Source organism: Bombus impatiens, unplaced genomic scaffold (assembly GCF_000188095.3).
Source record: "Bombus impatiens unplaced genomic scaffold, BIMP_2.2 scf_0434, whole genome shotgun sequence".
NCBI classification, from domain to species: domain Eukaryota; kingdom Metazoa; phylum Arthropoda; class Insecta; order Hymenoptera; family Apidae; genus Bombus; species Bombus impatiens.
Genome location: NT_176853.1, coordinates 433527 through 455328, shown reverse-complemented (window position 1 = coordinate 455328; position 21802 = coordinate 433527). Strand labels below are relative to the sequence as shown.

The following is a 21802-nucleotide window of genomic DNA, read 5'->3' as shown; positions in this document are numbered from 1 at the left end:
AAGCAAGCGCCTGCACTTGCGCCAGTGCATGATTTGATCTGTATTTTTTTTATCACGGAGTATCTGTATTTTCACAGTTTCTTTTTTCACAGTTTATACGAGCAACTTTATCAAATATGAAATTAAATACATAATATTCATCATCACGTGATCATAATCACAATTCAAGATGATATGGACCGGCATTCTGTATATTCCAGCTATAATCGCACTTTTCTATTGGAATAATTTATTATGGTGCTACTTTTTTGTTTTACTAACCATATCTTGCTTCTTTTTGGGATGTTTGATTGTCATATTCATCAACATTGCTCTTTCTCTGAAACATCACACTACTGCAACAACTTCAAAAACAATTGCAGAAATGGATGCCTTTCATAATCTGTTGATGGTTTGTTTTATATTATTAATATCAAATTTTTCATGACGATAATTATTGAACATACATGATATTTCATTTTTACTATTAAAAAATATTAAATTTCAATTTTTAATGATAGAGAAAAAACATTCATAATCTATGTATTGTGAAAATAAAACTTCTTTGTCAAATTAATTTTGATATCAATATCAAAAGATCAAGAAATTATTGATAAAGATAATAAACAATAGAAAAAATTGTATATTACCTATGTTTGCTTCTCGTCAAAACGTTATTTCATTTTCATTATCATTTTATAATTTTATAGTTTGTAGATTTTGTGTAGCTTTAATTTTTTTATGTATATGTTTTACTTCAGGCAAAGGCTTATGACAACTAATCTATATTTTGTGTAATAGATTTTACTAGAGTTCATATTCCATATTTTATAATATTATTCTATCAAAATAGTTTTCTTATTTTGTAAAGATTTGTATTTTTTATCAATGTATATTGTATTATAAAAGTATTTTTTATTATACTAAGACTTATATTTATACAAATATATATATAGATATATTTAAAAATATCTGATTATTTTTACTTCAATGTTCATCAATTTTTTAATTGAATTTTAAAATATTATTTAAACATTAACTTAAATATATATAAATACATTATAAATATATTAATTAAAAAATTATTGATTATTTCAGAAGGGGTATGTAGCTAAAACTGAAAATACTAAGAAACATGTCAGATATCCATTGGTTTTTACTCGTATGGTGGATGGAGCTTTGCAGAATTTATTGGACTTAATTTTTCAAGACTTTGTTGGTCTTTGGTTAAATGAATTGGCTTTTAATTCTGAACAAATAATTGACAATATGAAGCAAGACACATGGGGTGCAATTCAAACTCTTCATGATCGTTTATCAAAAGTGGATCATACAAAACTAGTTGTTTGTAGTATAGTAAATAAAATTACATTCCATTTTGAAAAAATTAGACTTGCTCAAACAGCTTCGTGAGTTTAACTATATTTTATATAGTATTTACTATATTATTTATATTATTATTAACTATATTATATATTATTTATTATATCAATTTTTTAAATCTTATATATATAATATGGAAATTCTGCTTTGTTAAATAATTCTTTTTAAAAAGATTTTGTATTTTATATAGAACACAAGGTGAAGATCCAGTATTTATTTTATCTACACACTTAATGTCACCTACAGCCGAACTAGACTATTTGAAGAAGGTCAGTGAATTGTATATCTTATTTTTGTTGCCACCTTGTTATTCTCTTGCTCCAATGAAATATTTATTGAGGGAAATTCTTACATGCAAAAGTAAGTGTACGGAACCATTATTTAATTATGGATATATACATAATATATATTTGATCTACATCTTATAACATTTTATCTTCTTTATTCCTTCAGTACTAAAACCAGCAATAGACTTAATAACAAATCCAGACTATATCAATCAGAAAATTTTATCATATATTGATCAACAACAACTTGCAGAAGCAATGCACAGGAAAACTTATGAATATGCTGAATCATTTGAGGACTTCATTCGTATGATTAAAAGCTCTAAAGATCTAGAGGTTTTAAAGCATATCAGATATAATATTGTTACTGAAATTATGCAAGCTACAACAATACAAAATATTAAAAGAGCGCAAGGTTTAGATCCAGATACTAATGCATTTGGAAAGTCTGATGCCATTCAAGCTCGAAAATTGACGAGGTATATCAGTCAACTAACATATGCTAAAAATACATGTGAATGTCACATGCAATCATTAGGATGGAATGGATATCCTGTTCAGGTTATAAAATCATTTTTGTTTAATAAACAATAGTAACAATTATATTTAAGAACAATATTTTATAGGCTAGTGATGTTACCGATGCAGCAGTTACAGAAGAAAGAATTTTGCCATTGCAATATATCTTAGACAATGTGATAGGTAGACGATACCTTTCTCAATTTCTCGAACAAGTTGCCAGTCAGGATTTGATTGGGTATTGGGCAGCTGTACAAGAATTACGCAATGCAGATAAATCTAATTGGCATCAATTGGGAGCTGAAATCTTTTACACTTATATAACATCTCCAACAGCTGAAATAAAAGTTGACAGAGCTATTCGTAAGAAAATGGAAAGCTTTTTGTTAGGTGATATAGGGCCAAATGTATTTTACGAAGTTCAAGATAATGTTGTTAAAATTTTGGAAGAAAAGTATTATCCTTCTTTTATGGTTAGTGATCAATATAAAAATATGCAAGAAGCATTGCTTAATGAAAGAGTAGATGGTTAGTGTAAAAATTTCATTATAAAAATATAATTATATTAAAAATATAATCAGTCATCATTAATGTAAAAGTAATTTTTAGACTTAGTGGAGGATCGACATATGGGAAATGGAACATTATCAGAAAATATATCTTTATTCGTTGGAGAACATTCAAACTATGCTCGCAGTAAATTGGACCAATTACAAGAAAAATTAAATAATAAAATGCAAGCTTTACAAGCATTAAAATCTTCGTTAAAACCAGAAAGTAAGGTTCTAAACTTTTTGGCCAAAGAAGTTGAATGGTTACAAAGTGAGAAAAAGCAATTAGAAGCCCATTTAACTCATACAGAAATGTGGGCAGAACATTTGGGTCATTGGAGAGCAGAAGTGCAAAGTGCAGAAGTAAAAACAAAATTCAAGCTATTATAATTTAAATAGAAAATGTTTTTCGTTATTCAGCTTTAACTAAAAATATAATTGTTAAACAGGTACCAGATAATGGAGAATCTCCACAGTTTGTTTTAGTTGTCCATATGACAGAAGGTGAAGACAACACTGAAAGTATATATAGTGGTTGGGTCGTACTAAGAAAATTACAAGATTTTCAAGATCTTCACAGAAAACTTCGCCAATTGTGTTCTAATGTGAAAAATTTAGATTTACCTTCGCAACCTTTAAAATTTTTTGGAAAATCTGATAAAAATACTTTGGACAAAGCTAAAATGCAAATACAAAAATATTTAAATGTAAATTTCTTAAATGTTATTAATGTAGTAAAGCATTGTTTAGATAATCGTCTTAACTGTTAACGTTCTTAGTTTGTTTTAGAAGATGAAAAATTGAATCAGAGCGAGGCTTTATATACATTCCTTAGTCCAAGTTCAGAACATTTGAAATATGCTCCTCCTTCTCCTAAAAAATCTCGATTCTCTTTATCGACATTATTTAAAACGTAGGTAGCTATATTATTTGAGACGCCTAGAACCAAAGGGATGCAAGTGACATTTTTCTGATATAAAGGAAATCGAGTTTGAAATTCAAATGTGTTACAAAAATTCCACATGAAGCCTCTATAAAAGTTACATTATATTTAATTCTTAACATCAGGATCATATGCACAAATTTCCAACAAATTTAATCTGTTAGCTTATGAGTTATTGAATATATGGGAAATAATATTATTTATTTAGTAGTCTAGATACTTTTATACAATGTTGAATTACTTAAATTGTTCACAACATTACATTTAACGATTTACCTAACTATTTCTTTTTTAAGTAAAAAATTTGAAAAATGTCACTTGCATTCCTTTAGTTCGAAATTCATGTGGTAATAACTGTATATTTGTTATAAAAGTTTAATTTCTTTAAATTACAACTTGTTTTAGATCTAACAACAACAGTGAATTGCGTGATAAGGAAGAGGAAGAAGATTTTTCACTGCTATTAGATGATACAGATAGTGGTCGATCAGCCACGGACGGAATTTTTAATGTTAATAAAGATGCAATAGCAGAACCACTTTATACACTTTTAGGTGAAATTTTCGATCTACGAGGAGTATTTCGATGGCTTCGACGGTCGTTAATTACCTTCGTTCAAATTACCTATGGCCGAACTATAAACAGGTTTGTTTTTAGTTTTAAATGTAAACACACATTGAACAAAAGGGTAATGCATTACAGAGCTAATTAAACTTATAGATGAAAGAATTTTCTTCACTTCAAATATTTCATCAGGCTACAACACAACCAAATTTTATTTACTTTGCTTTAATGATGCTTGTTATATCTCAATCAAATTCAAATCTTATATTTAAATCTATCCTTGATTAAAATGGTTACTGTGATACATTATTAGGTCTGAAAGCAGTGTTGTTATTAGAATTTTTCTTTGATCGACATTTTAATGGTTGAAATAAAATATCAGTATCCCTTGCATTCAGTGTGTACCAAGTAAAAGTAAAAAATATTCCTTTTATAATGAAGGCATAAAGTATAATATAATAAATATAATCATCAGGCAAATCAGAGATACTATTGCATGGGTGTTCTCAGAGCCAATGCTTCATTACTATATACAATTGTTTACGAAATCATGGTGGCCAAATGGTCATTTAGTTTTTGAAGCAACTTTTCGTACGGACGAAGAAAAACTAAAAACGAGAGGCGAAGCACGAAGACAGTTCTTAAATAACATTCCTGATGTCTTAACAAATTTAGTAGGAGCACAAAGTGCACAACGTGGTGCAATAAAAATATTTGATTCTTTACAGAATGTGAATTTAAATAAACAATTATTCTATGTAAGTTATTCTCAAGTAAAAAAGACGAACTATATCATGTTAATTATATTCTATTCACTTTTTCTACTTACAGGATATCTTTGAAGTTCTGATGTACGAAGTATTTCCGGAATTTAAACGAAAACAATAAACTTTGCTTAAAATTATAATTTTTTATATTATTCAACTAATTATTGTATTTTAAATCGTTATGCAAAGAAGAATTATGTAAATTAAGTATATGTTTTATAAGTATTTTATTTATAGTATTATAGTCGAATAAGTATTTTATTTGTATGAAGTGATATGGTATATGTAAGCGTCAATAAAGTATTAAAAATCTTTATAGTAAGAAAAAACACTTTGAACTTTTGAACTTTATCTTGAAATTAAATAATACCTCAAAAAAGATTTATATTACATAAAAATAATATAAATTATTTTTTAATAATTATAATCTATAAAACATTGCATCTGTATAAGATGATGCATTATTTGCAATGGTCTTCAATATGATCTATCAAAATCTCAACTTCTTGTTTGTTAAAATGATTAATTCTGGTAATATAAAATTTACAAAATATTAATAAACTGTACAAGTTGATACTGAAATATATAAATATCTATATACGGGTTTGAATAGTGGCTATTGCAAAACAGATTGATTATATTTTACAAATCAATATAATATACATATTTATTCATATATCTTTATTTCAGCATATTTTAAATATCTTTATAGAATGTATACACAATGTAAACAATTTTTTATATATAATTTTCTTCCATGCATTAAAAAATTCCGAGCATAATTTCATGAAACACGATTCATGTATATCTTAAACGTAAATTGATTCTTTTATAATAAAGTCATTTCATAAGTCATGTCATTTCAATATTTGCCATTTGAGATTCTTTTAAACACATTGATATATTTTACGGAAATATATAGTAATTTGACTAGCTCCATAAAAAATATATACTTCAATAATATGTACAATTCAAAATCTCAAATATGATCAATTTTTCTCAAATTCAAATAATAATAAAAATACAAGAAAGGAAAGAAAGTAAAGAACAAATATTGCAGGAAAGTTAAATTTTGTAGCAATTAATTACAATTAAGTACCTAATATTTAAAATATTAACTTAAAGAGAATTGATAAAAAAACAGCAAGAAACTATATTTATTATATTATTTTTATACAATAGTAGTAATAACTTGTTTCTGATAGATTAACTTCTCCCTTAAAAAAATTAAAATTTGCTATCTTTTATTAGCTGAATTATCACTAGAAATAATTTTCGCATAAAAGGAATAGTTAATTTCAATAATTCACTTAGATTAATATAATTTTATGATCAATAATTCAATAAACAATCTTGAGACAACAAATCTTGAGATACAAAAATTAGGAAATTAAACAGTAATTTTCTGCAATTTTTTAGATTTGCATACTTTGATGTAAATCTTAATTGGATAATATCTTAAATATAAAATTGTACAGTTAATAAAAAGATAACTATAATTGAAATAAATAATACAGCTCCTTTTTAACGAAAGAAAAAATAATTTATAAAATAAGCAAGTCAAATGTAAATTCATATACAACATAATATATCATAAATTGAAAAATCAAAAGAAAAAGAAAAGTGAGCTATTGCTTTTTATTTCCTAAGTACAAAAATGACATTACTTATGTGATGACTTAACATTCAAATGGAGAATGCAGTGATTTGTGTAATTATTAAAAATATAATCTAAAGATATAGATTACTTAAATATAGCTGGAAAAGGGACTAGTTTTTATATTAATTGATATTATTGTTTTATATGAGAATATTAATTATTCTCTTTCATGAACTATAAATTGTTTATAAAGCATGTAATTATTTATCTTTATTACTACCATAAATTTTTAACCAAAACATACATTAATAAATTGATAAATATATGCATATTTTGGTTATCAATCTTCACAGACAAATTAAAATACATGGATAAAAAAATATATAATATAAATATTTATTCACAGAAGAAACAAAGATATATTCTTAAATATTAACATTATAAATACAAAGTCTGATAAAAAAAAAGTCTATGAACATAAATGAATATATCTTAAAATCCTATTATAAATAACATTTGCATAACAATATATATAATAAAAATGAAAAAATTTATATTAAAATGTACACAGCATTCTAAACTTTGCGATATAATATGAATATGTGTAATATTATAATGACATTTGATTTTTCATTTGGGAAAGACATTGTACATAATGATACAATGTAAAATATTTTCAGATTTATCTGTCATTAATATACCAAGAACATTAAAACTTATTAAAAGCATAAAAATTAAAATATTAATTGTCGTAAAATTTATCATTAATATGAACAGTTTTTTAAAATTTATTTGTAATTTATTTGTATCATCAATGTATATCAATATATCAAAAATATAAAAACTAAAGCATTCATTAAGTACATGTTTCCCAATTTAATGAGATCGAAGAGATTCAAAAATAAATTCTATAAACATTTTGTTACATATTAATAAACAGATATCCCAATTGAAAATTATGTAAACAAAATAATTAAATGAAAATGTTTGTTTCAAAGAAATCGACATAAAATTAAAATAACTTCTATAACTAACATTTATGATATACAAGTATTTTTTATCAAACCTTGTATGTTATATGGAAAGTAGAAATTGTTATAACGTAATGGTATAAAAGTAACAATATACCATAGCGTAACATTGATATTGAAGGAAAAAGGACAAATTATTGGCATGTTATAAATATATATAAATATACAGTATCTAGTATTTAAACATGTAATATAAATACTGTTATGTCTTTAATGGCATCGACTAGAATTACTTTAAAAATATTATTAAAAATGACGAGAATTTTTATTACTCATGAAAATTGATGAAAATAATGTAATTCTGAATCTGTAAGAACTTTATCGACTATTATAACAATTTATAAAATTCTTCTTTACAGAAATCGCGTGTAAATTAATAAATAATACCTTCATGTACATATAATGAATATGTCTTAATTTTACGTGAAATTATAGGATGTATTTCCCTTTAAATTGTATAGGACTTTTAAATGACACATGATATTGTTGACTAGTTGGATCCCCTTTTCTATTGCAAGAAGTATACACGTTACCAAAATGTATACCAATCTCCATTTACTTGGCAGTGAACTCGGGCCAATAATTTACATAATAACGATGTGTTAAACCTTCAAATAGCCTATCCAGCCACATTGGCAAACCATCCAAAAGATTGTCCTGGCATAAAACATTATTTCCACCCTATAATATAAAAGTTTGTAAATAGAAAGAACAGTTCAATTTCTAGAATATAAATAATACAAGAATTTTTTAAAAGAGAAATTGATTTTAATATCATATATTTTTAAATATTACTGTATTATATTAATTATCGCAACTCAACAATAGGAGATGTGAGATATAAAAAGCATACCTCTTCTTCAGAAGCATCAGATTCATTGGAACTATTAAAACCTATAAATGCGCCAGCTTCTGCATCATCTGTTCTTCGAGTTAACTGCTTTGTCATTCGTTCTATTCTCTATATATGAAAATATCATACATGTATATAAAAATTATCATCTTTGTACATTTAATAAATACATGATTTAAAATATTGGGTTGGCAACTAAGTGATTTTTTCATCTAATCCGCATTACCATCTAATCCGCAAGTCCGCACAAAATCTGCAATCACTTAGTTGTCAACCCAATAGTTATATATACATATATAAAACATATATTACCTTAGAACCTTTGCCTTTAGTACATTCTGGATGTTTGGCATGGTACATACAAAAATATTTACGATGCCCATTTAGAGACAATACAGTGCCAACGCAATTCTTGGCATTTATGTTTAGTTCTTTTTGTTCTGGCAAGGTGAGAGATAACAGTTTTTTATACCACTCTAACCCTCTTTCGAGAGACAAATGTCCAAACATAAGAGTTTTATTTTTTCTGTAATAATACCAATTACTTTTTATTTTTCTATTACAATTATAATATATTTTTATTAATATGTTGAATTTACCTATAAGGCCACACAGCTTTATGAAAAGCTGGTAATAATTTTAATCTACTTTGAACGTCGACTAATAATATAATGGTTCTACAACCTGGTTTTAATAGTCGAACTAAACCATTGTATTTCTCTGCCCGCAACTCGTGTAATCGCAATTGTGGCTGTGACGGCATTGGTTTATTATTATCCTTACATTGAGCACGTTCAGCTTGAATACTTGCTTCCTCTAATTTTCTGTATGATTTTAAAAACCAATATAATCAAATGGATTTTATTTTCAATATTATTTTAAAGAATTCAAACTAATATAAAGATTCAAAACGGAATTTATATAAATTAAATATAAAATGAGAATGTTGAAATATACAAAATCGAAATTTTGAATGTTCTAAACTAAGTAAAACATCATTTTAACGTGATGTTACTTACGCTAGATATGACATCCCATACCCCGCAGCACCAATTAACATTAAAGTAGCAATTACTGATACTAAAGGCAATATTTGCTCCTTAGTAAGACTATCAGAAATATAATCTACAGCTAATAACGCTTTTCCAATAAGTTTGTCTACAGTACCCTGTACAAAATTACATTTAAAATTAATTTTAAATTGTGATGTAAGATAGGAGGTTAATCTTGGTCTCTTTTGAGCAAAAATTAGAATGCATACCTGTGCATGTTCATCTGCTAGTTCTCCTACAACTGCGGCATATGGTAAAGCTTCCGATGCACGTAATAATCTTTGTATGGTTTGTTCTAAGTTGCGACGTGTTTCATTCCACTGAGTTTCATCTTGAGCAGCTTCAATCCAACCAGTAGGTAACCATTCATATTTCAAATGATTCGCATCCCTTCTCCAAATAATGACAATATGTAATAAAGGCTCTAAAGGACTACCTTCTCCTGTTGATAATGCTGATACAAATTCTGGTTGTGTATCCTTAAATACGTACGTATATCGTACCCTTTCAGTACTGTAAATTAAACATTGTAAAATAAAATAATCGTGTATATTGAAATTATTTTAGAAAAAATTGTGTGTATAACTTTATAATTTATTGTTTATTAGTTAATACATTTGAAAGTTTAATCCAATACTTTCTTCTCTAGTAATTTTGTATAAATTGAGTAATATAAATATCTATAATTTCAAATTTATTGAAGTAGTTAAATCACATAACACACTGTGTTCATATTAAATGAGTAAATATTGGTGAGTTATAAGTCATAATAAACCATAATAAAAAAATATTAATCAAATCATTCATGATAGAAAATAGTAAAATCATTACATAATAAATGCACATATATATATATATATATATATATTTATTTTATTTTCACATATATTTGAAGCATTGTTACCTGTAAGATGATTCTAAAGCTGCTTGTCTAAATTTATGCCTAGCTAAATCATGAAGAGGACTATTTTGTTGTGATATTAAAACTGCACATAACCGTTTTTGAGGTCTTAACCACTCAGGTGGACAAACTGAGTCTAGCATTGCTTGATTTGAAAGTCTTGGTAGAGCAAGGAATTTATTATTTGATATAACATTGTGCATTGTGTCACTTGATATATCTTTCATACTGACAGATGCCATAGGTTTCTCGGAATTTTCATTAAATAACAATAAAGTATCCAAGTCCACAGAAATTTTATATTTCATTACAATAAGTTCAGTATCTAGTTTTCCCGTCTACAAAGAAAATTGTAATTAAAATAATTGAAAAATTACATAATTCAATAAGTAAAGTAAAAATAAAGTGTACCTGAACAAAACCAAATGCAACACGGTCTCTATAATAAAATGCAATAAATAGATATCGTAATCTCACAGATTCTTTCTTATCAAATATTAAAGCTCGAATTCGATTATCTATCCATCCTGAGAGGAAATTATCTACATTATTTTTATTTATATTAGGTATTAATTTATATGGAAATTTGTTTCGTAAGAAGTCTGTAAAAGAAATAAACACTTTAATTCTATCACACTACAAAGTAGAAATATGAAGTACATTATATAATACATACCAACAATCTTTTGGATACTAAAAAGAGATTCTTTATATACACTTGTACGGCCATCTATTGTAACAACAAGACATGGTAGCGAATGAATTCCTAGTTTCCTTGCTAAAGCAGACTCTTTTTCAGCATGTGCAGTTGCTAAACCAAGACCCAGTGGTTCTAACTCATCAATCAAACGTCGCCATATTGGTTCTACTTGTAAACATGCAAAACACCAGTCCGAATAAAATAATATCAGATAAGGTGTACGTAAAGTTTTTGGTACTATTACATTTTCAAATGATCTGCAAAAATCATTCATATTTAAAATATTTATAATATAATAATACAAACAAACATAGTATTGATTTGCTCAGAAAGTTCATAGTGTTTTCAAAATTGGAATCTGATTATAAAACATATAAAATATCAAAATATATAATATTGGATTGAAATAGATATTTCTAGCTGAACATTAAATGCAGCAATTACTAAGAATATTTCTAATAAATGGCAAAATGTCATTATGAAAATATACGGATCGCTTAATAAAATTTTAATTTTATTACCATGAAATCTTTTTAAATTTTGTTATTGCTTCCCAAACAATACAATACAACCCATGCATATATGTATTAGACACTTTTTAACAGAATAATACAAACCGATATGTGATGCTCATCTTATAGAAAAGTGAAATGTCTCGATTTTGATAATGAAATTTGAAGTTTCTGGCAAATAGTTCTTCCAATGGATCAAAGACATTGTTAAAGTGACTATTGTCTCTTCGTTGCCTAGAAATACTTTCTTCTGTAATTCCATGATTATCAAATTTCCTTCTTCTTTCTGGATCTGTTAAAATCTAGAAACAAGAAAATTTCTAGTGAAAGGAGATGATAAATTACGTTATATTTTTTATTGGTATTAATTTTACCTCATAAGCTTTGGTAATTTCCACAAATTTGTTTTCTGCACCTGGGTGATTGGTTTTATCTGGATGCCTAAGGAAATAAATTTTATTTGGAAAAATAAATTCAATTCATCGCATTCACACTGTAATCCAAGGTACAGAAATAAGAAATCATTTGAAATTATTTATCTCTGCTTTTTGATCAGATATCACTCATTTGCTACAATAATGACATAAATCAAAATTTACAGTTTTTGAGTCATTAATATATAAGAAACAGTTGTGTTGTTTTAAGGATGAATGTGAATTTATTAAACTGGATGAGAATATTATAATATTTTTAGACAAATTGATCTGCCTATTACAACAATCTATTTTAATACAATGTTCTTACAAAATTATAACGATTCAAGACATTCAAACTTGTTTTCTCTGAATTTTTTATTTTTGAGTTATTTTATATTGTTGCAGCAAATGAACGATATACTTAAATAATTGGCATACTTTAGTACAATGTCAATGAAGCCTATAATTCTAAATATAAAATAGCTTATTTTTGTTAATAGCAAACACCTTCAGTATATTCAAATGGTTTCTAAAATATAAAAAAATAAGAGTGAATATTAATCTTCATAAAATAATAATGAAATAATAGAAAATCCTATACGTACCATTCTTTGACGAGATTTTTGTACGCTTTTCTAATTTCTTGTAAGGTCGCACGTTTGTGAACACCTAATATTTTATACGGATTTCCCAATGACTCACTTGCGCTGACCGTCGACAATAGGTGGGTTGTTACGATAAAGATCACAATAAAAAATGAGAACCTCATTAATAATTCTATATCAATCGCTTTCCTATTACTATTATTTGATCGTTTGGCTACTGACTCAGAGGTTCTTGAAAAATTAATCGATAACATTATTTGTGACGCAGTTTTAACATGAATGTATATCTAGTTGATTTACAGCACTTAACATCGAGTCTGCATCGATTAAAACTATCCTTTCTTCGTCTTGCAATATTTAACGAACATGTTCAAATCACGAATTTTTTTCTTATCTTTGCACCGGAAACTCTATCATTGCAATTTTATAGTGATGTTTCTCGACAACCATGTTGTCAAATGGAATATACACAGTGGACACTAAATCTTAGGTTTAGAATGCTCTAGTAGGATAGGACAGAATCGATTACGAGATGGCGTTAAAATACATTTTCAATTTTCACTTTTTCTATGTTTATCTTCTCTTATATCTTAAAAAGTAAAACAAAAGTTCAAGAAGTATTTTTATTATATTATTTAGATGATAGACATATTACTTAGATAGAAACTGTTCCTCATATAAATTAGAGTACGAAGAAATTTATTTTACTAAATTATGTCCACATCCTAGTATCTTGTAATTTACTCTTATTTTAAATAAAATTACATTTCTATATGTTATTTGTTTTCATTGAAAGGAATTAATAGTAAATTAGAGAAAAATAATTATATATTTTTGGTTACATAAATTATTAATTAATCTTATTATTTTACTTTATTGCATATAAAATTATGTTTATAATGGACACTTTATTTAGTGATATTTTGTTACTAAAAAATATAACAAATTATCAAACTATCTAGTGATTTATTTTTAAATCTAATAACTAAAGCTCCGTTGGCGCCACTTTCTCTCTCTTTTAAAAATTTACAAAAATAGATCGGGCAGTTTCCAATTAAATTACCCAGTTTATAGAACAAATCGATTACTTGTCGTCAAAGAAAACACATTTCAAATCTAGCGAATGTGTGCAATTATGAGGAAATATTTTCTGTCATGACTTATATCAAAATATAACAGCATATACATATTTCTTATATTCCTACATACTCTGTTGTTTGAACGAGATGTGAACTACTTAATTATATTGGTTTCGTCGCCTTCTATCATATCACACGTTCATATGTATTATTGAGAAAAATATAAAAGAAATACTGAATCCCTATAATATTAATTTTTACGAATAAATCGATGTCTCAACATTACTATTTTTTGATGGTCATAGACTGTGACGTGTGACATAACATCTAATATTATAGATCTACTTTAATATAGAAAAATGGCTACTTGGGCTGAAGATGAAATCGGACGAAAATGGGATCGGTGTTTTACTGACGCTATATTTAAGTTTGGTAATTATAATTCAATAATCGACTCTTACTGGACATTAAAATAATAAAAGATCAAATTTATTTATTACAATAATAACGACATCTTCATAGGAGGAGGAATTCTACTTGGAGGAGTATTCTCCCTATTTTTTTTCAAACGTAAGTCTTAAATCACTTAATACCTTTTTTAACAAAAGAATCCTAACATATTTTCTAATATTAATAAAAATTTACATTTAATATTATAATGGATTTAATTTGTTTTTGTTCAAATGAATACGTAACTTTTAGAAGTTAACTTCAAATCTTGACTGAAAAATACAAGTAATATAATATTATACGTTCAATTTCATATAATTTTACATTTTTACACAAGTATTTTTTTCGCTTTCAAATTTTAGGTAATGAAAGTTGTTTCGTTACATACATGATATAGGTTAGGTTCTACGATATTTCCAATCTGAAATCTTAATAAGATATTATTATTAGATATTTAGATATTAGATAGTTAACTTATTAATTAGACAGTTTAATATTATGTTGTTCAGAAAATTCGTAATGAAAATTAAGAAAGATTTAATTAGAAGTAGACTTTTTACCTTCTACAACATTACAAATCTTTATTGAAAAATTATTTGCCATTTTTGTAGTAAATTTCAAATTCACCAAGCTTTCACCAAGTTTAAGAAATTCAAATAGCTTTTACAGGCTTCTGAAGTATTTAATTTTTTATCTATATCTTTCGAATAAATTTTGTAAAAATGAAAAACTAATAATGAAACAATATTGTACTTCTGTAAATGAGGTACATAAAAATGAATATTTCAGCTACTATTTAGGAGTTCTTGGATATACAAAATTTGACATTTTTTACTGAAAAAAGGTATGAATTATTAATGAATATTCATTGTCTTTCCCTTATTCTCTTTAGTGCCTAACTAAAAGCAGTATTTGTTTGGAAATTTCATTTGATATAATAAAAGAAACCTACAAACTTTTTGAACAATTCAATAATTGAAAAATCTCATGGTTTAATCATATATGTCATTATTATGTATTTGTTATTAATATTTTAACAAATATATGAATATGTATGTATTATAAAATAATATAAATATTAATCTTCTTTTAGGAAGAAAGTGGCCTATTATAACTGGTGGAGGCTTTGGATTAGGTATGGCATATGCTAATTGTCAAGAAGATTTGAATTCTACAATAAGGCGACAAAAATCCAGAGAATGTAGTAAACCAAATAAAGAAAAACCAGCTGAAGAGAAGAAAAGTTCTTAGCAAGCTTCCTATGAAAAAAATTGTTATGCTGTTACCAAACAACATACAATATACCAATAAACTAGTTGAACTTGTATTATAGCCTCATACAAAATAAACTCTTTCATAACTTTAAATTAACATAATTTAAAAATGTGAAATATACATATTTATTATTTACTTTACTATCATTAGCATTTAAAAGTAAATATTCAAATGATTATAAATAAAATATTTATTTTGTATATTCGGTATTTTTAATGTTTTTAATATATCAATTATTTTTATGAAGAAAAATCGAAACATTTTAGAACTATAAAAATAATTACAAAACAATAATTTATGATATCAATGATATTTTGCTATACAAAGTTAAATATATAAAATTCATATTTATATCATTCATAAAAATCGTATTTGTTTCCAAACATTATTTTATAAAGACTATGCTTTTTATGCAGTGCAGCACTTGCTAAATATTGAAAATATATATTATAAAATATTTATTCACACATATCGGCATATTTGAGATAACAGTAAAAGTTAATTTTGCAATGTTTATTTCAAAATGTTTCTGTAACTATATAATACATTGATATCGTTTATAGTATTGTATTAATATTTATATATAATTAAGTAATTTGAGCAAATATTCAAATTTTATTTATGAAATCGTTAAATTGTTGAGTTCAAGTAGAATAAGAGATAAAACTTTTTTTTATCATAATTAAATATTCCCATACCTACGTGCACAAATAAAAGTTACTAGGTTAGTAACTTATTTGTAAAGCGTGTGGCTTCACGATCTGGTTTCGCTCATTCAATCGTTATTTTTAGAAATACCATAGTCATTAACTTGTACTTTTTAGTCCTATTAAATAAAATGAACGAAACGAATGTATTTGCAAGAAATTAACGAAGAAAATAGGTTTACACATTGTTTTATTTTTAGAAATTTTCATTCGATACATTTCGATACACAAAACAGAATTTCTTAAAGAATGGACTTTGCTTAAATCTAAATAGATCCAAGATCTAAGTAACATGGGTATCTGTGTTAATACGTACTGAAAGCATCTTGTCATCAATTTTTAAATAACCACGTGTGCTATAGGAAAGTCTGTGTGACTTTTTTTAATACAAGAAAGAAGAATTACTTTGGTTCGAGTGAAATTGAAATAAAATGTTAACTGCTGCTGCGAATTCGTTATCGAATAACGGTGGCTCTTACAGCAATGATAGACCGTCGAGCACAGCAGATCCAGAACTTGCAACTGATCCCGCTTCAGGTGGATTTTTTCACTCGGATTATAAAAAGTAAATATTTCAATGTGAAAATATGCTTTATTTGTAAAAATATGTTTACATATATTTGAACTTTTATTCAAATGTAACAAAGAAGTTTGACATACTTTCCAATTAGAAACATTACATATTGTTTTTAAATGTAATATTGTGTTGCATTATTTTTATTTTTTACTTGGAGTATTTTAATTTTATGTCGTAATTTTAAAGCTATAAAGAAATAGCATTTATATTTCACTGTCTATATTTTTAATTAAATATTTAAAATATTGTAAGTGATGATAATTGTACTTATTTGTTTAGATTTATTATTTTAGTTATTATTATATTATATTATTTATTATGTTAATTATTATTTATAAATATATTTATTTAATATATTGCTTTTTATTTTAACAGTGACGCTAGTACATTTTTATACTTAATCTTTATACTGTATATTTGAAAATTAAATAATAATAAATGTGTTATGTTATTTATTGTACAATATATTATTAAGTATGTTAATAAAAAATATGTAATTATGTATCTTAAAGGAATATTTTTATAGACATGAAGACTTGAAACAAATGTTGGATAGTAATAAGGATGGACTTAAATTAGAGGCTATGAAGCGTATAATTGGGGTAATAAATCAATTATATTTATCTAATTATTTATCTAGATTTTTCTTGAAATCTTTCACTAAGTCTATAAAATATACTTAAATAAAAATACATAATAATACATTTTAGAAAATTAACCTGTTCAAGATTGATAATATATGGTATATGTTAAAAAATTATTAAAAATGTACATACAATATGAAATAATAGAAAGAAGTGCATATCTAAAAATTGAGATTAATGTTAATGTAGCCTTTGAATAGGTTAATATTCATTAAAATATTTAATTTCTTAATTTAATTTATTATCCTTATTTTAACAAATAATTACCACAAATTATTTTTTCAGATGATAGCAAAGGGACGAGATGCATCAGAATTATTCCCAGCTGTAGTAAAAAATGTTGTATCAAAAAATATTGAAGTGAAAAAATTAGTTTATGTTTATTTGGTTCGTTATGCTGAAGATCAACAAGATCTTGCACTTTTATCTATTTCTACATTTCAACGAGCATTAAAAGATCCTAATCAATTAATAAGAGCCAGTGCTTTAAGAGTACTTTCAAGTATAAGAGTTTCTATGATAGTGCCTATAGTAATGCTTGCTATCAAGGATTCAGCCAGTGATATGTCACCATATGTGCGAAAAACTGCAGCACATGCTATTCCTAAACTTTATTCACTAGATTCTGAACAAAAAGAAGAATTAATAGGTGTTTTAGAAAAGTTACTATCAGATAAAACAACTCTTGTTGTGGGTTCTGCAGCAATGGCATTTGAAGAGGTTTGTCCTGAAAGAATAGATTTGATACATAAAAATTATAGAAAGCTCTGTAACTTATTAGTAGATGTCGATGAATGGGGTCAAGTTGTTATAGTCAACATGCTTACAAGATATGCAAGAACACAATTCATTAACCCTAATGTAGATGTATGTATAATTTTCCAAAATCATGGACAATTTATACATACAAGATTTATATCATATGAAATTAATTTTTGTAGAGCATAGAAGATGATGAAAATCGCCCGTTTTATGATTCTGATTCTGATTCGTCTAATACAAAGAAACCAAAATTAACAATAGATCCAGATCATCGATTATTATTGCGAAATACAAAACCTCTTTTGCAAAGTAGAAATGCTTCTGTAGTAATGGCAGTATCTCAATTGTATCACCACACTGCTCCACGAAGCGAAGTAATGATCGCTGCCAAAGCATTAATTAGATTATTAAGAGGACACAGAGAAGTTCAGAGCATAGTTCTCCACTGCATTGCTAACATATCAATTGCCAGGAAGGTAATATAATTATTGTAAAATGATTTTTAGACATATAGCAAATATTAATTTAATACAGAAATTTTTTTATAGTAGAAGTTTGATACAATCTATAATTTTTATTGTTTTTGCACAGGGAATGTTTGAACCCTTCCTTAAGTCATTTTTTGTGAGAACTTCAGATCCTACTCATATAAAACTTCTGAAATTAGATATTTTGACCAATTTAGCAACTGAAACTAGTATCGGAGTTATACTAAGAGAATTCCAAACTTACATCTCTAGTAGTGATAAAGAATTTGTTGGGGCTAGTATACAAGCAATTGGGAGATGTGCAAGTAATATAAAAGAAGTGACTGATACGTGTTTGAATGGATTAGTTTCATTATTGAGTAATCGAGACGGTAAGTACTTATAAGCAATTAAATAATTAATCTATCTCTGTCACGTTAGTTTCGAACGTTTCTTTAACCCTGTATAAAATATAAAATTAGATTACAATATATAATACTTATAATATAGCTACGTATTACAAAAAGTAAAATATAATTTGTTATCCAGAGGCTGTTGTAGCAGAAAGCGTTGTTGTTATAAAGAAGCTGTTACAAACTCAACCAAACGAACATAAAAATATAATTGCTCATATGGCAAAATTAATGGATTTCATAACTATACCACAAGCCAGAGCATCTATCTTGTGGCTCTTGGGAGAATATTCAGATAGAGTACCTAAGATAGCACCAGATGTGCTTAGAAAAATGGCTAAAAATTTTGTAAATGAACAAGATATTGTAAAGCTCCAAATATTAAATTTGGCTGTAAAGCTGTGTCTAAATAATCCTATTCAAACCAAGCCATTTTGTCAATACGTTTTCCAACTTGCGAAATACGATCAAAACTACGATATTAGAGATCGTGCACGTTTCTTGAGACGTTTTATTTTTGACGAAGATGGTCATAAGAAAAATCTTCCACAGCTTGCAAAAAGAATATTTCTAGCTCCAAAACCTGCACCAACTCTAACATCTAGGTTCAAAAATTCTGAATATCAGTTAGGAACATTGTCACATTATTTAGATATGCCATGTGCTGGTTATCGTCCTTTGCCACCTTTCCCTGATGTAGCTCCTGATCCATCTGTAAGAGATGTTGCAAGTAGCACTATTAGAGATGCAAGAGATGAATATTATAGAAAAGAGAAGAAAGACAAAAAGGGAAAAGAAAAAGAAAAACCCTTTTATAGTGATGAAGAAAGTGTTCAAGCAGATGGTATGTTTTAAATTACTGCAGTTGTAAACAAGATTTTACTCAAGTACTAATTTAAATAGTCCTATTTTAAATTTTATACGAGTATTTTAATTTTTAGAATTAAATAATGAAAATGACTCTTCAGATACTTCAACAACTGATTCTTCAGATGAGGGGAGTGACTCATCTGAGTATATATCAGAATCTGGTAAATCTGAGAATGATAGTGAGAAAAAGAAATCTACCAAGATATCTGATGAGTCGAACAGCGAGTCTGAAAGTGAAGAATCAGATTCTGAAGAATCATCTGAGAATTCTCAGGAAAGTGAAGAGGAAAAGTACAAGGCTTCCAATCAAGAAGCAACAGAAAAACCAAAAAGCAACATTGATCTCCTTTTAGATTTAGATGATGGTAAATATGATCGTATTTAACTATACTACTGGTGGTTTAACAGAGAGAGAACTTAAAAATTATAACAAATATAATTTATCAGTTTATTCAAAACTTTATTTGTTAATTTCAGTGATTCCAATGACACCAGTTATGCCATTAAGCACAGGTAGTCTTCTTACCCCTATCAATTTGAATATTACAAATGATGTCAGAGAAATTTCAGCCTCATTTATTCCCATAAAGAAATCTGAATTATTAAATACTATTACGGGACATGGTTTGAAAATTGAATATAGATTTACTAGATCGCAGCACTTAGTAAGTGCTTATTTAGTTACTATTGAATTAACATTTTCCAATGAAAGTAGCGAACCTGTTAAAGAAATACAAATAGGAGTAAAGGTAAATTTATATAATTTATAACAATTAAATCATCAGTTTTTAATATTTATTAACTGATATATAATATTCATATATAAGTACTATAAAGCAATTTGTTTCATTAATAGAATTTACCAAAAGGAATGGTTATACATGATTTTATGCGAATACCACTATTAGAAGTAAATTCAAATTTATCCACAACATTGGGAATCAATTTTAATGATTCCACACAACCAGCACATTTTAATATTGACTTTGCAATTGGAGATGACATGTATTCCTGCCCAGTTACTATTAAAGCTCCAATTGGAGAAATAATAAGAGCCGTGTTCTTGCCAGAAAATATGTTTACATGTGAAAAAACTAAATTGAAGGGTATGAATGAACATGTTGCGAAAGTGCAATATTTTGGGAATAAGAAAACTATATCCCAAAAAGTTTTTGAGACTGCGAATGTTGCAATGATATCTAGCAGTGATGAAGAGATAAGGTAAAAGAATATTGAATTAATAATTCGGATTATTAATTATTCAGGCAATTTTTTAAAATGTTATTGAATAAAATATTACAAATTTTATTATAAATGTGTTAATTATGTTATAAATTTACAAATTTATGATATTAATATTTAAAATATTAAAAAATTACTTTATGTAATATGTTGAAAATGAAATTTTGTTTAAAAAGATTTCTATTTTGCAGATTTGCCGCTCATACATTAGCATCAAAGTCCTTAGTATTAGTAACAATAAAAGTTATAGGTAATGAATGTTTGGAAATTTGTGTTAACTGTGAAAAGATGGTAATAGGTTCTATCTTGTTAACTGAATTAAAAAGTAATTTAAAGATGAACTAATTATTTTTTATTTATACTCATAAAGTAAATATATACCGAATTTATTTACAATACTTGTATAAAATAAATATAAGACTCTTATGATAATTAAGTGTATATATATGTTTAATTCCACATGGATATATAGTAATTAAATATAAAAATTTAAATATAATATATTTGTTATGAAATCATTAGATTTTTATAAGAAACTGAGATTATTGTTTGCTACTACTTGTTTGGTAAAATATATATACACATATATATGTATATATCAATTTTATAAATCACGCTGAATTACTTGCTAAGTTAAGAATTACCTCATAATG

At 26.2% G+C, this 21802-nt stretch overlaps 4 protein-coding genes across 9 annotated transcripts; 3 read left to right on the top strand and 1 right to left on the bottom strand.

Moving 5' to 3' along the window:
* The first annotated feature begins 54 nt into the window (after window positions 1-54).
* LOC100747368 (sorting nexin-25) lies at window positions 55-5307 on the top strand. 4 transcript variants are annotated; one of them, XM_012386942.3, is made up of 11 exons: window positions 55-391; window positions 1078-1388; window positions 1553-1722; window positions 1816-2210; window positions 2276-2696; window positions 2778-3082; window positions 3196-3426; window positions 3499-3632; window positions 4068-4307; window positions 4702-4984; window positions 5058-5133. In XM_012386942.3, exons 1-11 carry the CDS (start codon window positions 170-172, stop codon window positions 5112-5114), a joined length of 2769 nt encoding a protein of 922 aa, XP_012242365.1. In that variant the 5' UTR covers window positions 55-169; the 3' UTR covers window positions 5115-5133. The 4 variants fall into 4 exon arrangements, with proteins under 4 accessions (XP_012242365.1, XP_003490457.1, XP_024224143.1 ...); XM_003490409.4 differs by having other exon boundaries at window positions 3169-3426; XM_024368375.2 differs by lacking the exon at window positions 4702-4984 and having other exon boundaries at window positions 3169-3426; window positions 5058-5307.
* Window positions 5308-7905: 2598 nt separating this feature from the next.
* LOC100747490 (dnaJ homolog subfamily C member 16) lies at window positions 7906-13165 on the bottom strand. Its single transcript, XM_003490410.4, has 12 exons — window positions 12664-13165; window positions 12017-12083; window positions 11748-11944; window positions 11107-11387; window positions 10842-11032; window positions 10434-10768; window positions 9739-10042; window positions 9497-9645; window positions 9077-9301; window positions 8790-9003; window positions 8478-8585; window positions 7906-8305 (listed from the first exon to the last, which is right to left on the bottom strand). Exons 1-12 carry the CDS (start codon window positions 12915-12917, stop codon window positions 8180-8182), a joined length of 2451 nt encoding a protein of 816 aa, XP_003490458.1. The 5' UTR covers window positions 12918-13165; the 3' UTR covers window positions 7906-8179.
* A 691-nt stretch (window positions 13166-13856) lies between these two features.
* LOC100747249 (MICOS complex subunit Mic10) lies at window positions 13857-15563 on the top strand. Its single transcript, XM_003490408.4, has 3 exons — window positions 13857-14174; window positions 14265-14312; window positions 15286-15563. The coding sequence occupies exons 1-3, from the start codon at window positions 14102-14104 to the stop codon at window positions 15441-15443; spliced, it is 279 nt and encodes a 92-aa protein (XP_003490456.1). The 5' UTR covers window positions 13857-14101; the 3' UTR covers window positions 15444-15563.
* A 623-nt stretch (window positions 15564-16186) lies between these two features.
* LOC100747131 (AP-3 complex subunit beta-2) lies at window positions 16187-21525 on the top strand. Of its 3 annotated transcripts, none has more exons than XM_012386944.3 (10): window positions 16187-16739; window positions 17278-17353; window positions 17681-18262; window positions 18337-18633; window positions 18749-19016; window positions 19174-19881; window positions 20006-20272; window positions 20385-20656; window positions 20764-21128; window positions 21341-21525. In XM_012386944.3, the coding sequence occupies exons 1-10, from the start codon at window positions 16606-16608 to the stop codon at window positions 21492-21494; spliced, it is 3123 nt and encodes a 1040-aa protein (XP_012242367.1). In that variant the 5' UTR covers window positions 16187-16605; the 3' UTR covers window positions 21495-21525. The 3 variants fall into 3 exon arrangements, with proteins under 3 accessions (XP_012242367.1, XP_003490455.1, XP_024224148.1); XM_003490407.4 differs by having other exon boundaries at window positions 16188-16739; window positions 19979-20272; XM_024368380.2 differs by having other exon boundaries at window positions 16634-16739; window positions 17264-17353; window positions 19979-20272.
* The last annotated feature ends 277 nt before the right edge of the window (window positions 21526-21802 follow it).